Source organism: Sinohyriopsis cumingii, chromosome 2, assembly GCF_028554795.1.
Source record: "Sinohyriopsis cumingii isolate HCF-2022 chromosome 2, ASM2855479v2, whole genome shotgun sequence".
Taxonomy (NCBI): domain Eukaryota; kingdom Metazoa; phylum Mollusca; class Bivalvia; order Unionida; family Unionidae; genus Sinohyriopsis; species Sinohyriopsis cumingii.
Genome location: NC_142962.1, coordinates 30,807,191 through 30,824,362, shown reverse-complemented (window position 1 = coordinate 30,824,362; position 17,172 = coordinate 30,807,191). Strand labels below are relative to the sequence as shown.

Here is a 17,172-nt window from a genome sequence, read left to right as displayed (position 1 = left end):
TGAGGTAGACATCAAACACTTTTAGGCTATGTGAGGTAGACATCAAACACTTTTAGACTATGTGAGGTAGACATCAAACACTTTTAGGCTATGTGAGGTAGACATCAAACACTTTTAGACTATGTGAGGTAGACATCAAACACTTTTAGACTATGTGAGGTAGACATCAAACACTTTTAGACTATGTGAGGTAGACATCAAACACCTTTAGACTATGTGAGGTAGACATCAAAAACTTTTAGGCTATGTGAGGTAGACATCAAACACTTTTAGACTATGTGAGGTAGACATCAAACACTTTTAGGCTATGTGAGGTAGACATCAAACACTTTTAGACTATGTGAGGTAGACATCAAACACTTTTAGACTATGTGAGGTAGACATCAAACACCTTTAGACTATGTGAGGTAGACATCAAACACTTTCAGACTATGTGAGATAGACATCAAACACTTTTAGACTATGTTGAGGTTGACATCAAACACTTTTAGACTATGTGAGGTTGACATCAAACACTTTTAGAGTATGTGAGGTAGACATCAAATACTTTTAGACTATGTGAGGTAGACATCAAACACTTTTAGACTATGTGAGGTAGACATCAAACACTTTTAGACTATGTGAGGTAGACATCAAACACTTTTAGACTGTGAGGTAGACATCAAACACTTTTAGACTATGTGAGGTAGACATCAAACACTTTTAGACTATGTTGAGGTTGACATCAAACACTTTTAGACTATGTGAGGTAGACATCAAACACTTTCAGACTATGTGAGATAGACATCAAACACTTTTAGACTATGTTGAGGTTGACATCAAACACTTTTAGACTATGTGAGGTTGACATCAAACACTTTTAGAGTATGTGAGGTAGACATCAAATACTTTTAGACTATGTGAGGTAGACATCAAACACTTTTAGACTGTGAGGTAGACATCAAACACTTTTAGACTATGTGAGGTAGACATCAAACACTTTTAGACTATGTGAGGTAGACATCAAACACTTTTAAACTATGAGAGGTAGACATCAAACACTTTTAGACTATGTGAGGTGGAGATTCCAAACAAAGGACCATGACTCCAATTGCTGTAAACAAATTTTTATCTCTGAAGTGATAAATTTTTATGCAGAAATTAATCAATAAAATATATTGGCATTTTTCTTAAATTCCTTAAACAACTTGATCAAGAAAAATACTGTTTGTTCAATACTCTTGATGTGGTAAAACATGACAATTATTTGATAACAGCTAAGAAGAGCATAGTGAATTATAATTATTTGTATTTTTATGCTAAATAATATGAAAGTGGTCTAATTGCACTTCAGTAGCAAGAAAAGCTTGTACTATCATAATGTGAATAATTATTTAAATTAGGCATTATCCATATATCGTAAGATTCAATCAGGAAAACAATAACATTGCAAGATGTCACAGAAGAGTTTTCTTAAAGATATGTATACATTCTTTGTGCAAATGTATTTGTGCTTGGATTAGAATATTTTAATTTCTTTGTTAAGTATCAAAATATATTTTAAGTTGTGCATTTGTTGTTGTTGTTGTAGGGTTTAACGCCATTTTTCAGCACATGATAGGCTATACATGGTGGCCAGTATTAATGGTGGAGGAAGAACCCTGGAAAGAACCACCGACCCACGAGAAGCTACTGGCAAGCTTCTCACATACCCACATTAGCCGAATCCAAGACTCAAACCCACACAGACAGAGGTGAGATGGCAGTGATCCGTAACGGAGAGCGCTTTTTACCACTTGGCCACTTGGGGCCCCCAAGTTGTGCATTTGTCTTTGGAAAGTTACTCTTCTCTACATTCTTTAATTTCATTATTGTACAGTTTGCATTCTCTGCTTCGGTGTTCAAAAGGTGTAAATCATTAGAAACCAAAACTGAAACTGATACTTTACTGGTTGAAACAAGTTTGTACAAAAGTCAGAATTGCTTCCCTTCTTTTATATGTTTTAATTGCTGAATATTCCAACATACCAAAAGAAAAATATTTTGTGAAGGTCTAGTAAACATATTCAAAGAATAAGTACAACATCTTTTTCCTGACCTTTGACCTAACTGAATGAATGGATCAATGAACTTGACTTGGACACTGTCAATATATATCCACTAACTTAAAGGCTGGTTTAATCCGTAATTTGTTGTTCAATTTTATTTTAACTGGCATCAATCAAGGTCTTCTAAATATGCATCAACAAACTAGGTTTCAAAAAAATCTATCCATATTTGTTTTGTGTTATCAATCATGCTCACAAATCATCACTGTGTCAGATAAAACCCTGAAATCAGTGTCAGAATGTTATTTTTGTTTGAAAACAGATGAGCAAAAGAACAGAGTCTGGTCAAAATTCATCTGTAAATATACCAATCATGGCGTTTATATGCCTCATGATGTAAAATGATAGGAAGCAGTGCCTTGAACATGACCCCAAGGACAAGCTGATCTGGCTTTCAAATTTGTTCACAATAAGGTGGGCATGTTGGGGCTCAGATCCTCACCATTTTAATTCAAGGCTAATTGGCAATTTAGTTTGTGAGTGTGTGTGCATGTGATTTGGATTTTTAACGTAGTTTTAAAAAAATTTCAGTCATATTGCTACAATGTCTGCAGTGTGGCAGTTTTTAGTGATGTCTAGCACTGGGGCATCATGTCACAGACAGGTAGCATGATGTCCCACCCAGTCACATTATCTTGACACCAGGCCGACCAGTCCTGACACTGACTTTGTAATGCTGAGCGCAAATCGAAGAAGCTGTTAGTACCATTTTTGTAAGTCTTTGGTATGACTCGGCCGGGGATCGAACTATGACCTCCAGCATCTGAGGCGGATGCTCTAACCACTAGGAATTGGCAATTTAGTGAAAATCAATATGTCATTGCCACCATTCTCTCAAAAGAAGTAGTGATAACAAGATTTGTGAGATGTTCACCATGGTTACCATGTTGGAGGTCAGGCCAGCACTATTTTCATTCTGGATCTGCTGTGAAAAGGTCATACTGATACAATCATACATTCTGGTGCAGTAGCCAGAATAATATTTTCAAGATGGCTGCCAATATATTTATCAGGACAAAGTAAATAATGTTAAAAGTGTTTTGGCGAAACCCGTGCAGAGCCCAAAGAACAAATCAAAGTTTAATAGGATTATGGCAATCTACTTGAAATGTTTTGACCATTTCACATTTTGAATCACTGCCCAACTAATTTTGTCCTCTTAGGCATGCAGAGCAGAAATCAATTAAGTGGAGAATTAGTGGTGAAAGCTGACAAGTGAAAGTCTTTGTTATGGCAAATTAAAGAATAATTATAAAGTAGAAAATTCAGTGAATTTTTGTTACACTACCAACAATGATGAGGCCACAATCATGCAATCTGACCATGACCTTTAAAACAGACCTGTAAAGTTACTGTGCACTCACTGAACAAAGAATTTTGTTGCCCTGTCTAAAAGACCATGAGAGTAAAAGTGTAGTAATGGGAAACAAAACCTGATCAGGGACCTTGACCTTGGAGATAAAACTTTGTCTGTGACATCAAATGCCATCAAACCGATAAGCATATCATGGTTCATCATTGTACTCAAAATGGTTTTTATGATGCAAACCAGAAAGGTAAGAAAAATTAAAATGTTTAGCTGTGACCATGACCTGTGAAATGATATGCAACACATCGCCTAGCAATAATATTTCTCTAAGTATACCAATCTTCATCCATTTAGAAACCAGAAGGCCAAATGTGACTGAAACCTAAACTACTGACCTGTGACCTTGACCATGAAGACAAAATACCCAGTGTGGTACACAACAGGCCTTTTAATGATGATATAAAAGTCATACCAACTTTTATATGTTCATCCCAGACGCCTTGAAAATTAAAAAGCAGAAAAGATTGTGTTACAGAAAATATCAAAACACCATGACATTCACCTTACGGATATGATGCCTGATAAGAGAAGCAAAACATATGGTAATACCATGCTGCACTGCTTGATCTTTTAGGTCATGAAGTTGAAAAGAAACTTTGATGGAAAACACACAATACTGAGACATGACCTTAAACTTGAAGCAAGACTGCCCAACGTGGTACATGACATAACTTCTATTGATATTGTGCATGTTTACTGTTTCATACCTAAATCTCAAGTGTCTTTAAAGTTACAGAGATTATGGGAAAATGCAATGAAAATTTAAAATATTGTGCCATGGCCTTATTTTTGAAGATAGAAAGCCCAGTCTGGCACACAACACACCTACCGAAGAACAAATATAACAAGTTTCATCGCTTAATTTCAATTGGCTGTAAGGTTATAATGCAGAAGGGAATATCTATTAAAAAACTAAAACTACTGAGTTTTGACCTTGATGTTAATGACAGAACCCACAATATGGTACATAACACACCTTGTTGTGATGATTACCAGTATTCCAAGTTTCAAAGTTATATTGCAGAAAAGAAAATGTGATGGAAAAGAAAATAATAATGAGCCATAATCTTGACCATAAACTCTAATGTAGTAAAAAACACTTTCTAGTGATGATGTACAAGTATACCAAGTTTCATCCCTTAATATCAAATGACTTCACAGTTATAGAGCAGAAAGAAAAATGTATTAGATGGTTTGAAACATGGATATTTGGTTCCTGCTTTTCATCATAAGGACAGGAGCATAAGGCTATATTTAATTATACCTTGATTTGAAATTTGCAAACAGTAATCATCTCATTCATCCTCAGACCACCATTAAAAATTCGAAAGCTGGATCTCTCTAATGCATCTGGTTACATATTGCCTACTTCAGATTCACAAAGATGTCTTGACCTTCGTTTTCTTCTCATGATAGTTGATATTAATAAAACCATAGCCGTATCAAGATAAAAAGTCATAATTATTTTTTTTTCTGAACTGGGCCTAGGCAAAGACAAAAGATGATGGAGTTTGTGGACTTGGTTAGCAGAGAAGACATTTCATATACACCAGTTTTGGAGTCATTGGTCTTATTTCTGTAACTTTCTTACTATTTGAAATTTTCTTATTTATGTAAGAATACCATCAATAGCACATTATTCACCCACCCTGGATTTAATAATCCACAAAATCAAAGGACTTTATCTTCATCCCTATGCAAGCCATCCACAAAGTCTGGTAGAGGTATGTGATGTAGAACTAATATTATTGTGTGGAAACAATTTTTCTTCTTTCAGTCATAGTGAAGATGAACTCTGGGCAATTATTGCAAAAACTGATAGGCTTCTTCCTTACCCTCAGTACAAGTCATCTTTGGTCCACATATACGATGCTGAACTAATATTTTTTATGCAGAATGCATTCATTCTTCTTCTTTTAGTCCTGGTGACCTTGACCTTATCAAAAGGGTTATTCTGAACTCCGAGTGCACACCATTCAAAAATGTGGATTTAGACAAACTGGCAACAAGATAACATTAATACTCTGTCTTTTGAATGGCTAAAAATAAAATTTAAATTCATTCTGCTTGTTCATTATTAAATAATTTTATGCCTTTCACCTTTATCTTGTAGGTTTAAATTACTTTCACCTATTAATCCAACATCAAATTTTCTTTGAGAAACACTGGCAGGGTCAACCCTTAAAAGAAATTCCCAGTAAGGCACTGTACATTTTTCCGTTAAGCTGGACCAGTGTTCATTAATGTGTAATGAAATACGGAGTTGACTTGGAAAACCATTTGCTGGAAAAGTTTACAAATGTGATCTGATGCAGAAAAGGCAACGTGTTCAAGTAACAAATTTCTAAAGGATACTCTGACCTTAATAACCTCCAGTATAGTTTTGGATATGGCATTTTCAAACTCCATAGAGATCAATAACTTCATTCTAGATCTCGATCAGACATAATCTTTGGTGCTTTTTAATTTATTTGGTGGTGGCAATAATCTCTCCTGCTGTGGGCAGTACTCGCACAGCGATGATATTATGTCCATTTGTCCATTAATGTAATTGTCACTTTCGCTGCAGTTTTCCAAGCACAGCCAAGAATATTATCCTTTTTTATTAGAATTCTGGCTGCAGTGTTTAAGCTAACTAGGAGTCTGATTGCCCCCTTGCCTTAAATATATTTACATTCATTGTATGACATTTAATGTATTAGTTTAAAAACAAAGCTTGATTTTGTAGGCATTTTATATAAACAAGATGGCTGGATCAGAGCATGTGAGGTAGGTGCTGTAAAAGTTAGTCTGGATCAGTGCCAAACATCATTGGATCAGTGCCAAACATCACTGGATCTGTGCCAAACTTCACTGGATCAGTGCCAAACTTCAATGGATCAGTGCCAAACTTCATTGGATCAGTGCCAAACTTCAATGGATCAGTGCCAAACTTCAATGAGTCTATTATGTAAACCCAGATCTGGACTCAGCCTAGATAGGCAATATTTGGAATTGACTTCAATGAATTTCTTACCTTTTAGTACTGTTTTGTGATAGCATATTTAATGGGTCCTTTCAGAAAGTCTTAAGGTAATATTATAAGGGACTGCAGGTCTATAAATACAACATGCAGCTAATTGTTTATAGTTTGGCCCCCATACCCATACACAGCACTTGGGGCAATTGCACTTGACAATATCACATCCCATACAGAGAACCTGACTGACATTTTTGACCAATCAGAGTATCTGACTCTTCCTTGTTTTATACTTTTCTTCGGCCTTAATAGCACAAGTAAGACTGTATATATTTATTTAAACATCATTGTAGTTTCAATGTCAAATGAGGCTGAGTACTCATGAGCACATACATGAACCAACAAGAACTATTACTGGAAGTGACTTAACTAGAAGTCTTACTGAGCATGTAATTGACCCAACTGGAAGTCTTAGTTTTGCCCGTCACCCCTACCCAACTGGAAGTCTTAATGAACATGTAGGTGAACCAACTGGAAGTCTTGGTGAACATGTATAAAGTGACCCAACTGGAAGCCAACACTTATGTGACCCAACTAGAAGCCTTACTGAAAATGTAAGTGACCCAGCTGAAAGTCTTACTAAACATGTAAGTGAACCTACTGGAAGTCTTACTGAACATGTAAGTGAACCAACTGGAAGTCTCGGTGAACATGTAAGTGACCCAACTGGAAGCCAACACTTATGTGACCCAACTAGGAGCCTTACTGAAAATGCAAGTGACCCAGCTGAAAGTCTTACAATACATGTAAGTGACCCAATCTGGAAGTCTTACTGAACATGTGACCCAACTAAAAGTCAACACTTAAATGACCAAACTGTTAGTCTTACTGAACATGTAAGTGAACCTACTGGAAGTCTTACTGAACATGTAAGTGAACCTACTGGAAGTCTTACTGAACATGTAAGTGAACCTAGTGGAAGTCTTACTGAACATGTAAGTGAACCTACTGGAAGTCTTAGTGAACATGTAAGTGCCCCAACTGGAAGTCTTACTGAACATGTTTGTTTCCCAACTAGAAGTCTTACTGAACATGTTTGTGCCCCAACTGGAAGTCTTACTGAACATGTAAGTGAACCTACTGGAAGTCTTACTGAACATGTAAGTGAACCTACTGGAAGTCTTAGTGAACATGTAAGTGACCCAACTGGAAGTCTTACTGAACATGTTTCAGGGATGGTCCTGACTTTTAAAAAGCTGTCGCCAAAAATATCGCCAACCTCAATATTATGTCGCCAATTTTCAAAAAGTGTCGCCAGAACAAGTAGTGTACATTTTTCCAAGTGTTAATTTAGTCTATTAATGTAACAGGCTATGAAAATTACAAAAGATGAGTTAATTAATACTTTAATTACAACAAGCATTAACAAAGTGTTACATGAAGATCCGTCGCGATTTTAGGGCTGCCCACTTGTTGAATGCAGTTTCAAAATCTAATTTTTCACATCTGTACATGCTGATTCTCATTAAATTCTCGAGAGATGAGATGCAGAGTTTATTTCTGATGTCAGTTTTTATGAGGTTCATCTTACTGAATCCACGTTCACAGTCTACAGTGCTGACAGACACCAGTAGTCTCTCAGCAGTCGCAGATGCGCAAGGGTACGTTACCCTGGATCGCACTGCCAACTGAATCAAGTCCTTAACACCTCTATACACCATACCATTCCTGAGAACTTGAACCCTAGCATAAGCCACAAAGCCAGCCAACTCCTGACTAATCAATGCATTATCAACTTTAGTTGACATTTTAATAATAATAAAACCCTATGATTGTACATTGCAATGTATGATAAGTGACATATAATGCGACCGTCGATTGCATGCATTCCGTAATTAAATGCCCCCCCCCCCCCATTGGCTAGCTTCACAAAGCTTGTAGTGAATTGCTTTTTAAATCCCAAGAATGATCACTGAATGTTGTATGCATTTTCTCGACAAGCAAAATAGGATCTCCATTCCCACGAATGAAACTTACATGAGCCAACACCTGGCAATATTGGACCATATATATAAGCATAAATTCACACCCAATTTAGGGATTCTTTCACTCCTGTATTTTGAGAAATAAATAATTATTTTTGCATTTATACACAGTAGTCGGTACTTCAAAGGTTATCAGTTTTCTATGAAGGTTCAGCAAAACTATTGTATTGGTATATGTAAAAATAAAAAATAGAAGGATTAGCCATTTAATTAATTGTATCTGTTCTATTCGCGTCTTCAGAAGACGGTCAGTTGTAGGTATAGTTCGGTAACATGATGGACTGTATCACAGCATACAGTACTCGGCCCAGATGTCAGCATAAGCAGATTATGATGTAACAATGCACTGTAAAGATGGGGTTGTCAATACGAACAAAGGAACGTTTGTGTAACAGATAGATTCCAGTGCATTGCTTAGTCAAGTTTGTGGCTTCCTTTCGTTCTCCCTTTTAATTTATCCAGTCCAAATCTATGATTGTATGTACAAATTAAATAACCAAAAAGTCTGTCGCCAAATAAATCGCCAGATGGGATATTTTTGTCGCCAATAAGGAAAAAAAATCGCAATTTGCGACATTGGCGAAGCCCAGGACAATCCCTGTGTTTGTTTCCCAAATGGAAGTCTTACTGAACATGTTTGTGCCCCAACTGGAAGTCTTACTGAACATGTAAGTGAACCTACTGGAAGTCTTACTGAACGTGTTTGTGACCCAACTGGAAGGCTTCCTGAACATGTAAGTGACCCAACTGGAGGCCAACACTTAAGTGACCCAACTATGAGCCTTACCGACCATGTCAGTTATCCGAATGGAAGTCTTACTGAATGCATAAGTAACCCAACTGGAAGTCTTACTGAAAACAAAAGTGACTCAACTGGAAGTCTTGTTGAACATGTAAGAGACCCAAGTGGAAGTCAAGACTTAAGTCACCCATCTGGAAGTCATAATGACCAAGTAAGTTACATGGCTGGAGGTCTTACTGAACATGTAAGTGACCCAAAACATAAGTAATAATCCAGGAAGGTATCATTTCTAACTTTAAAACTAATTTATTACTTCTCTGTTTTATATTATTGAATAATTGATTTCCAATGAACTGCATTTTGTTTTGAAAATTCAATCACCTGTGACAGACTGCTGTGCATTTTCATGCACTTTTCCAGTATTTACAGGAACAAGTGACAATGAAGGCCCACTGCATACACTCTCCTAGTCTTTGACCAGGAAAACTAAATGCCAGAAACAAAGGTTTCTCACCTTGATCAGCTATACATATCTAAATGTTTGATTCATGTAGCACAGTCAGAGATTCACCTGAATTGAAAAATGTGAACCCTGCCATCAGATTCATCTTGAAAGGATGCTATTGTGTATCCCCCTGGGCAAGGTGCTCTACTCTAATTGTCTCAGCATGATAGAACCTTCATGTGTTGGTGTGTGGTAAAACACCAAACAAAAAAATCTAAACCTTTAAAAATCAGATTTTCTTAGGAATGATAAAGAACTTATAAATAAAGGTTTGCCTGCACTTTCTTGATCACTAATAATTAATGTCCAAGTATAAATCTGCATATGTTATAACATATTTTGTTCATTATTTTTTTTCATTCTGTTGAATTCTCCTAAAAGCATACACCTAAAAAGATAAAAATAAGAAAACATACTTCTGCAGTTTACAAAGCAGCATATCTTACAAGAAGAAGAATTACAAAACAAGCCTGGGGTTGATATCCAATCTCCATATGAAGTGGTCACACGATTGTAAAGATGAACAATGTGATTGCCATCTTGGATGTCAGAGCAGCTCTATTTTCATTTAGGACCTGTAACTAGACAATCCTCCAGGTAATTTTGGAGGAGTACTGATAACTTGTGCTAATGGATGGACAGATGATGGACAACAGGCCATTGCATTAGCTCATCTATGCCAGTAAAAACTGAAAAATGTTCTTCTGCATTATACAAAGCAACTTACAATAAGGATGGCCACAAAACAAGCCAGGGTTGTATTCCAATCTCCATATGAAGAAGCTTTTCCAACAAGGACGCTGTAGAAGATAAAATCTCCTAGACCCAACTTAACACCTCCTGTAAGAAGAAAATTAAACTTGTAGCCATCACAATCTAGTTGCATGTTAAGAAAATAAAGAGAAGTCATTTCTGCACTAAATTTTGTTACACTGCATTCTATAAAGAAAGAAAATTTGATACATAATTTGACTGCCAGACTATTTTCCCACCAGTACATTAAAAGGAACATAATCAAAATATTTGCAGGAAGAATTAAAGTATGATATATGTTATCTGTATTTAAAAGGAAATATGCACAAAGTTTTATATCTGAATACCCATCTATACAAAACAAAAAAGTAGCCATCATAAGAAAATTCACCCACCACCCACAGGACTTACTGTAGCTATTACAAAATGTTCAATTAACATAATTCTGCTATAATTTCATGCAAGTGACCTTGTCTTCTGATCAAGGATTCATGAAGGTGCATCCCATCCTCATGTGTAATGCAACAATCAAATTAACAAGAAGCCCATGTGGGGATGAGAGCACTCACCTATTGACATCTGCCTAATAGCCACACGCAAGAGCTGTTGGACAGGAAATGTGGGTCAATGAGACCATATCTAAAGAAATTTCTTCAAATGTTCTTGAATATGTTATGAAAATAATAGTTTGAAGGTTTCTCATGGTTCTGTAGTTTTATCCATATTTGAAGGGATATCAGCACCATTTGTCCAACATTGCAAGCCCCTGTACCTAGTGAGCTTTGTGCCAATGTTTGTAAAATTCTGTTCAGCAGTTTGGTCTTTTTTACATATAAAGTTTTCTAACTGTTTTTCAGATAAGTATACATGAATACTAATATTAAAAGTATGTTGAAAGATTAAAAATGAAATAAAAGAAACTTTAATCTTATAATTGTAAATGACAATGCAAAAGGAAGGAAAACTACAGTACACATGAAAATAAAATTTAATAATGCCTAATGTGTTCTGTGCACTTTAAGATACATTTCATTATCTATGTTTTATTGTTCACGTGCAAGTTAGTCAGGAAATAAGGTCACTGCAGTGTCAAAACCTCACAGGCATTAAGGCAGACTAAAATTAATCCTGTGCAGTAAGTTTCAGTTCAAAGACATCAAACTGAAGATTCAAGTCACAGGTGACTTACATAAAACCAATTCCAGCACCTGGGTGTAAATAGCATGATTTTTAGGTTCTCCTTGTTACACAAAGACCACTATGCTTCAGTGATATAACGTCTGGTTTCTTTTAAAAAAATTGTAGAAACTGGTATGCACAGAGAGTTGTTGTTGTTGTTGTTGTAGGGTTTAATGCCATTTTTCAGCACACGATATGCTATACATGGTGGCCAGTATTAATGGTGGAGGAAGAACCCGGGAAAACATCAGAAAGAACCACCGACCCACGAGAAGCTACTGGCAAGCTTTCTCACATACCCACATTGGCTGAATCCGAGACTCGAACCCGCACAGACAGAGGTGAGATGGCAGTGATCCGTAACGGAAAGCGCTTTAGACCACTCGGCCACTCAGGACCCCATGCACAGAGAGCATGCATGTCCAATGTGCATAAGCAATTTGCTCATTGTGTTGATTCATTACTGGTCAATAAGCATTAGGCTATCAGAAATCTTTGAGAAAAAGTAATAATTAAAATAAAAATTAATAATTAGAATTAAAATTAAATTAAATTGAATTAAAATTAAAATCATTTTTTTTTATCAAACTGTTGTGTCCATCAAGAAGGAAGGGGTATTCATTAAAAGGAAAACTGTTATCTGTTACAAAACTGGTCGATTTGCACCTTTATTTTGTTTGTTTTGTTTTCTTTTGTTTTAGCAAAATCCCAAAACATACTGCACCCATTGTAGTGTAACTGACAAGATCTGAAATCCAAACTGACAACAACATTCTGCATGAATATCATGAATTTTTATAATTAACAAAGTTATAAAAATAACATTTAGAACAAAACATTAAATTATGGGAAAGTAATCCACTGCTATGTTAGACAAAGATACAGAAAACTGATACTTTTATGATACCAAAAAAGTAATTTTACTCGACCTGTATTATAACATGTCTAGATTTGGATAGGAGTCTCATGTATAATAACTATTGTATAATAACTATATGACTAACTTTGTCATAAGAAATGAACGATATGAAATACCGTTTTAGTTACGGATGATTCATGATACATAACCATAATAAGTAACTGTAACCTCCATAAGGGTTCCATCTACAGCTGTTCTTTGGGGCAATTACATTACTATTTGAATAAACACCTTGTTGTTATTGACTGACTGATCAATTTATTGATTGACTGATTGTCCTGCAATTAGACTTTAGTATGACATAACATGCTTCAGACTAATCCACCACTCAGAAGATCATACCATTTGGCTGGATTTGAGCATTTATGGCAGGGAACTGGTCTTATTGGCAATGACTATTCACTTTTTGACAAACTAAAGTAATATCTTCATTGCATAATACACATACGAATCTTCTCTCTCTCTGTCTCTCTCTGGCATTAGCAGATTTAATGCTGAAAATAGGAATGAATGTTTGTGTTAACCATACTGTGTATTTCACCTGTGGTTGAAAAAATCAATCATGGATACAACATTATTTCTGTTGTAATCTGTATAGTGTTTTATATCAACCCCAACACACAGAATAATGAAAGTACTATAAACAACAACACCAACAATTCAACTTATCTAGTATGTTAACTGAATTAAAATCTCCTAAACAGCTGTAAAGTCCAGTAATTCCAGAAGTGAAGTACAGAGATCAAACTGTTCTATGCGAGTACATGTATGTACATGATAGTTCCTGAGTGATGTCATCATCTGCCATATTTGTGGTCAGCTGGCAGATTTACCATTGACTTTATATGGTGTTGGGAAGTTGAAATAAATTCACTTAATCTCAAGATACTTTTACAAAAATTATAGAATAAAGAGTAAATCAAGCTTTCTGTCAGTATTTATAATTGTAATTTATACATTAAGTTTGCTTCAGTGTGCCTTGTTAAAATAAAGTAAATTTTGGTGATCACATATAGGAGAAACTGCCAGGTTGCCCGTCGTCCAGGTAAAATGGGCAGAATATCATCTGCTAATGACCTTATTGGGAAGCATCTATAGAGTTAGTGGATGGGGATAATTTTCTAATACATATTTACAAACTGTTTATCCTGTTTTATAGTTCTGGTACCATGAATAAAAAATAATACACTTTAATGGTATAATACTCACAGTTCACTTTCCAAATCATTTAGTTTATACATTTGCTAATTCAAGGTACCTAGTAAAGGTGTTTTATATTGCTGATTTAAATTTTTTTTTCACTTCGCCTTCTGTGTAAAACTTACTGAAAAAAGACGAGTAAGAATATTACAGTCTCATGCAGCTCTAAATAAATATTCTTTCAAGTTATAAATTTAAGTTGATCCAGTAGAGCATCCTGAGTATTTTGGCTATTGGTAAAAACATCTTTAAATTTGGGAAAACAATATCGATTGACACCTGTTGTTTAAATTTTGTGTGTTATTTTAAAAAGACTTCGTTTACAACAGAACTATGGATACAAGCACAATTCATGATATATAAAAAAAAGTCATCCAATCACCAAATGAAGTAAGTATATACATTTAAAAGAACATTGAATGCATTCTACAGTTTATGACTGCTTGCATGTGTAATGGCAGGTCTTAAGAGCGCAATGAAATCCATTTTGCTGTAATTAAATGTTTCATCTTGGGACTGATCATCTTGATGATAAATGTTTGACTTCTAGATACATGTACTATGTTTATCTTTCTGTACATTTACTTAAGTTCTATGTGTGTAACTTTCAAATTCAGTTCATGATAATAACAGGATCTTTCACTAGATTCACATCTGTTCTCTCCTGTTTAAACATTAAGTAGGCAAATAATGAAATGTGGCGGATATACTGGTAGTTCATTTAATAATCATAAAATAAATTATGCATATCAAGAAGTCTTTTCAATATCTTTATGTGTGTAAAACCTCACCACAAATAGGACGTTTTAATTTTACAGATGTGTCGGATAATTATTCAATTCGGTACAACTATACAAGGAATTCAATCTTTTTTCCAATAGCAGTTTCATGTACTTCCTTTCATACAACATGTTACAGATTTATTTCCCTGCATTGGATTTGTATAGCATGAATGTATCGTGAGTTTCCCATCACTATTGTCTCATGTGCATGAAATATTAATAAAAATATAAAGAAGTGTTATCTGCACCTGGTCCAGCTGTTCTTCTTACAGTTTAGCTAAGTTATTGGTATTTGATGCTTGGATTTAAAGGGAGATAATGATTTTCTGAAACATGTAATTTGATAGCAGAAATCTGGCTACAAGTTTTCCACCGGGCCATCGGGACATGGTTTCGGATGTGTGTATTGCCAGCTGTGGAGGAAAGATATACTCCAAAATTGGGAACAAAGCACCAAGCATGTAAACAGGGACCTTCTTGCAAATCCTGATTTTACGTTATTCTAGGCTAAAATAGTTGGTAGAAGCAAGATTTAACCATTTTTCCAACCAAGGATGTCCTCAATACGTTGGTGTGTGATCTCATGAATGTCCTCGATTCACACACACACACACACACACACACACACACAAACACACAAACACACACACACACACACACAGACACACAGACACACACACACACACCGGGGATCCTGAAATTATGATGGCTCTTATCAAACAATTTTTTCCAAATTCATTAACATGGCAGCAAGATATTTGTAAAATATATAATATAAAAAAGAGATGCTGTAATAAATAAGAAAACACTGAAATTATATAAAAAAATTCTTTCAGTAAACCACTCTGTAGAATTTCACCAAATAACAGTATTTCAGGACAGTCTGATGTTTTAAAAAATTATTTTTTTTCTGTCAGACTTACTTGACTGAAAATATGTAACACTTAAATGATGGGTATTTTTCTTGCCATTCATTTACTTGGATTCCCAAACATGTATATGAAGTATGATGTTAACGGTTAGTTATTACCAGCATCCTTTAATTTGAGCCTTATCTACACATACTTCATTCTAACAATCTGAAGTATGCTGACACACTACCACATTGGTGAAAAAAAAGCAAAAGGTATGTAGGGCTAACTATTGTATTTTCCTTGGAGCAATTATTCAGTTACTGAATTTCATCCATTTTTCCATTTGCTGGACAAATGGTGGGTAGCAAACAAATACTTTACCTGACAAGGCAATCTTCTAAAATTTATCCCACTACTGTTCACCAAACAATTAAGTGGCCCTTAACTAACCCCATTTAATCTGTGGAGCCCTCAAGCAGTTGGACTTTTGGCAAACTAAAATTATACCTGTACTGACTGTCTGACAAAGAAACATTGTTTAAACCAAATCACCTTTGACTTTTACTTTGTTAAGGTGTTAATTGACACTTTAATTGATAAATAAATCCAAGACAATTCAATATAAAGACATATGAATAAATATATGCCTACTAAATGTTAACTGTTTAACAATTGTTTCATGTAACTTCACTGACAAGGGTTTTGTTAAAAATGTCCAAAAAGTTAAAAAAAATAAGTAAAATACTGATTATAAAAAGTCAAAATGGTCTGAAAATTTAATAATGTCATATACAGATCCATAACAATATGATATGCTTAATTGATATGTCCACAATGAGTGATTTCTACACAATGTTCCTTCTCAGGGTTAGATGGTCAAATGGTCAGGACAAATTTTAAAGGGGGAGCGGGGTTACCCAATTGCATTATGCTTGAAAGTGTGAGACCAATAAGTTACATATTAAATACATGCATTACAAATTATGTGAAAACATAGTTTAATTAGAGGTGAATTCAACTGGAACTGAAATTTTCCATCACTTTCTCTTATACCTATGAGTGATTATGATTTTAAAAAAATATTTTAATCTTACTCTCTTCTTCTTCCTCTTCTTCTGGTCCTTGTCTATCCCGATTACTTCTAGTCTGGCTTTCACCTTCAGGATCATTTCCTGGAATCCCAAGGGCACTTACTGCAGAGCGTGCATTCTGGTTTTCAATACTGCCTGAAAGCTGATCATCACGATTTTGTCGAAAGCTTTGAACTACTGACTCATCATTAAATCCCCCATCATCATCTTCACAGTTTTCATTGTTTGTTGCTCCATGTGTATTTTGGTCTAAAAAATGGAAAGAAAAGGAGTTTTTTTTATCCCTTACTACTCAAAATAACTGCAAATTTGACTATAGCAGACAATATAATGCAATTGTAAAACTCTTACTTTGCAATCATATCTGTGTTTCAGGGCGAATTCCTAACTTTTGCAAGAATATGAATCAGTTATTGTCATCCAATGACAGGAGTTTTCTCCAGGTACTCTTATTTCCTTCATCTATGTCATCATCATAAAGCAACATCTTTGCAGTGTTAAATACTTACTTATGGATGCTTTGGAATTAAAGGTAAAAGATGGTGTTAGGAGGCACTTTTATTTAATTAAGAACTTGGCGACTTCAGAATTAATGTTACAAAATGGTGTTAGAAAGCACTTTAATTAAGAATATGTATGTGTCATGGGGTAATCCAGAGTCAACTATGTGTTTCATCCTAACCAGTT

General features: G+C 35.1%; 1 protein-coding gene across 5 annotated transcripts in view; it reads right to left on the bottom strand.

The window, feature by feature from the left end:
• LOC149804563 (presenilin-1-like) overlaps nucleotides 1-17,172 on the bottom strand; it is a 77,713-nt gene that overhangs the window by 2,039 nt on the left and 58,502 nt on the right. For all 5 annotated transcript variants that reach the window (XM_089941555.1, XM_089941571.1, XM_089941544.1 and 2 more), the window contains exons 9-10: nucleotides 16,489-16,734; nucleotides 10,435-10,547 (exon numbers count right to left, since the gene is read on the bottom strand). In XM_089941555.1, coding sequence (XP_089797681.1) covers nucleotides 10,435-10,547; nucleotides 16,489-16,734 — 359 coding nt within the window. The remainder of the gene's footprint in view (nucleotides 1-10,434; nucleotides 10,548-16,488; nucleotides 16,735-17,172) is intronic.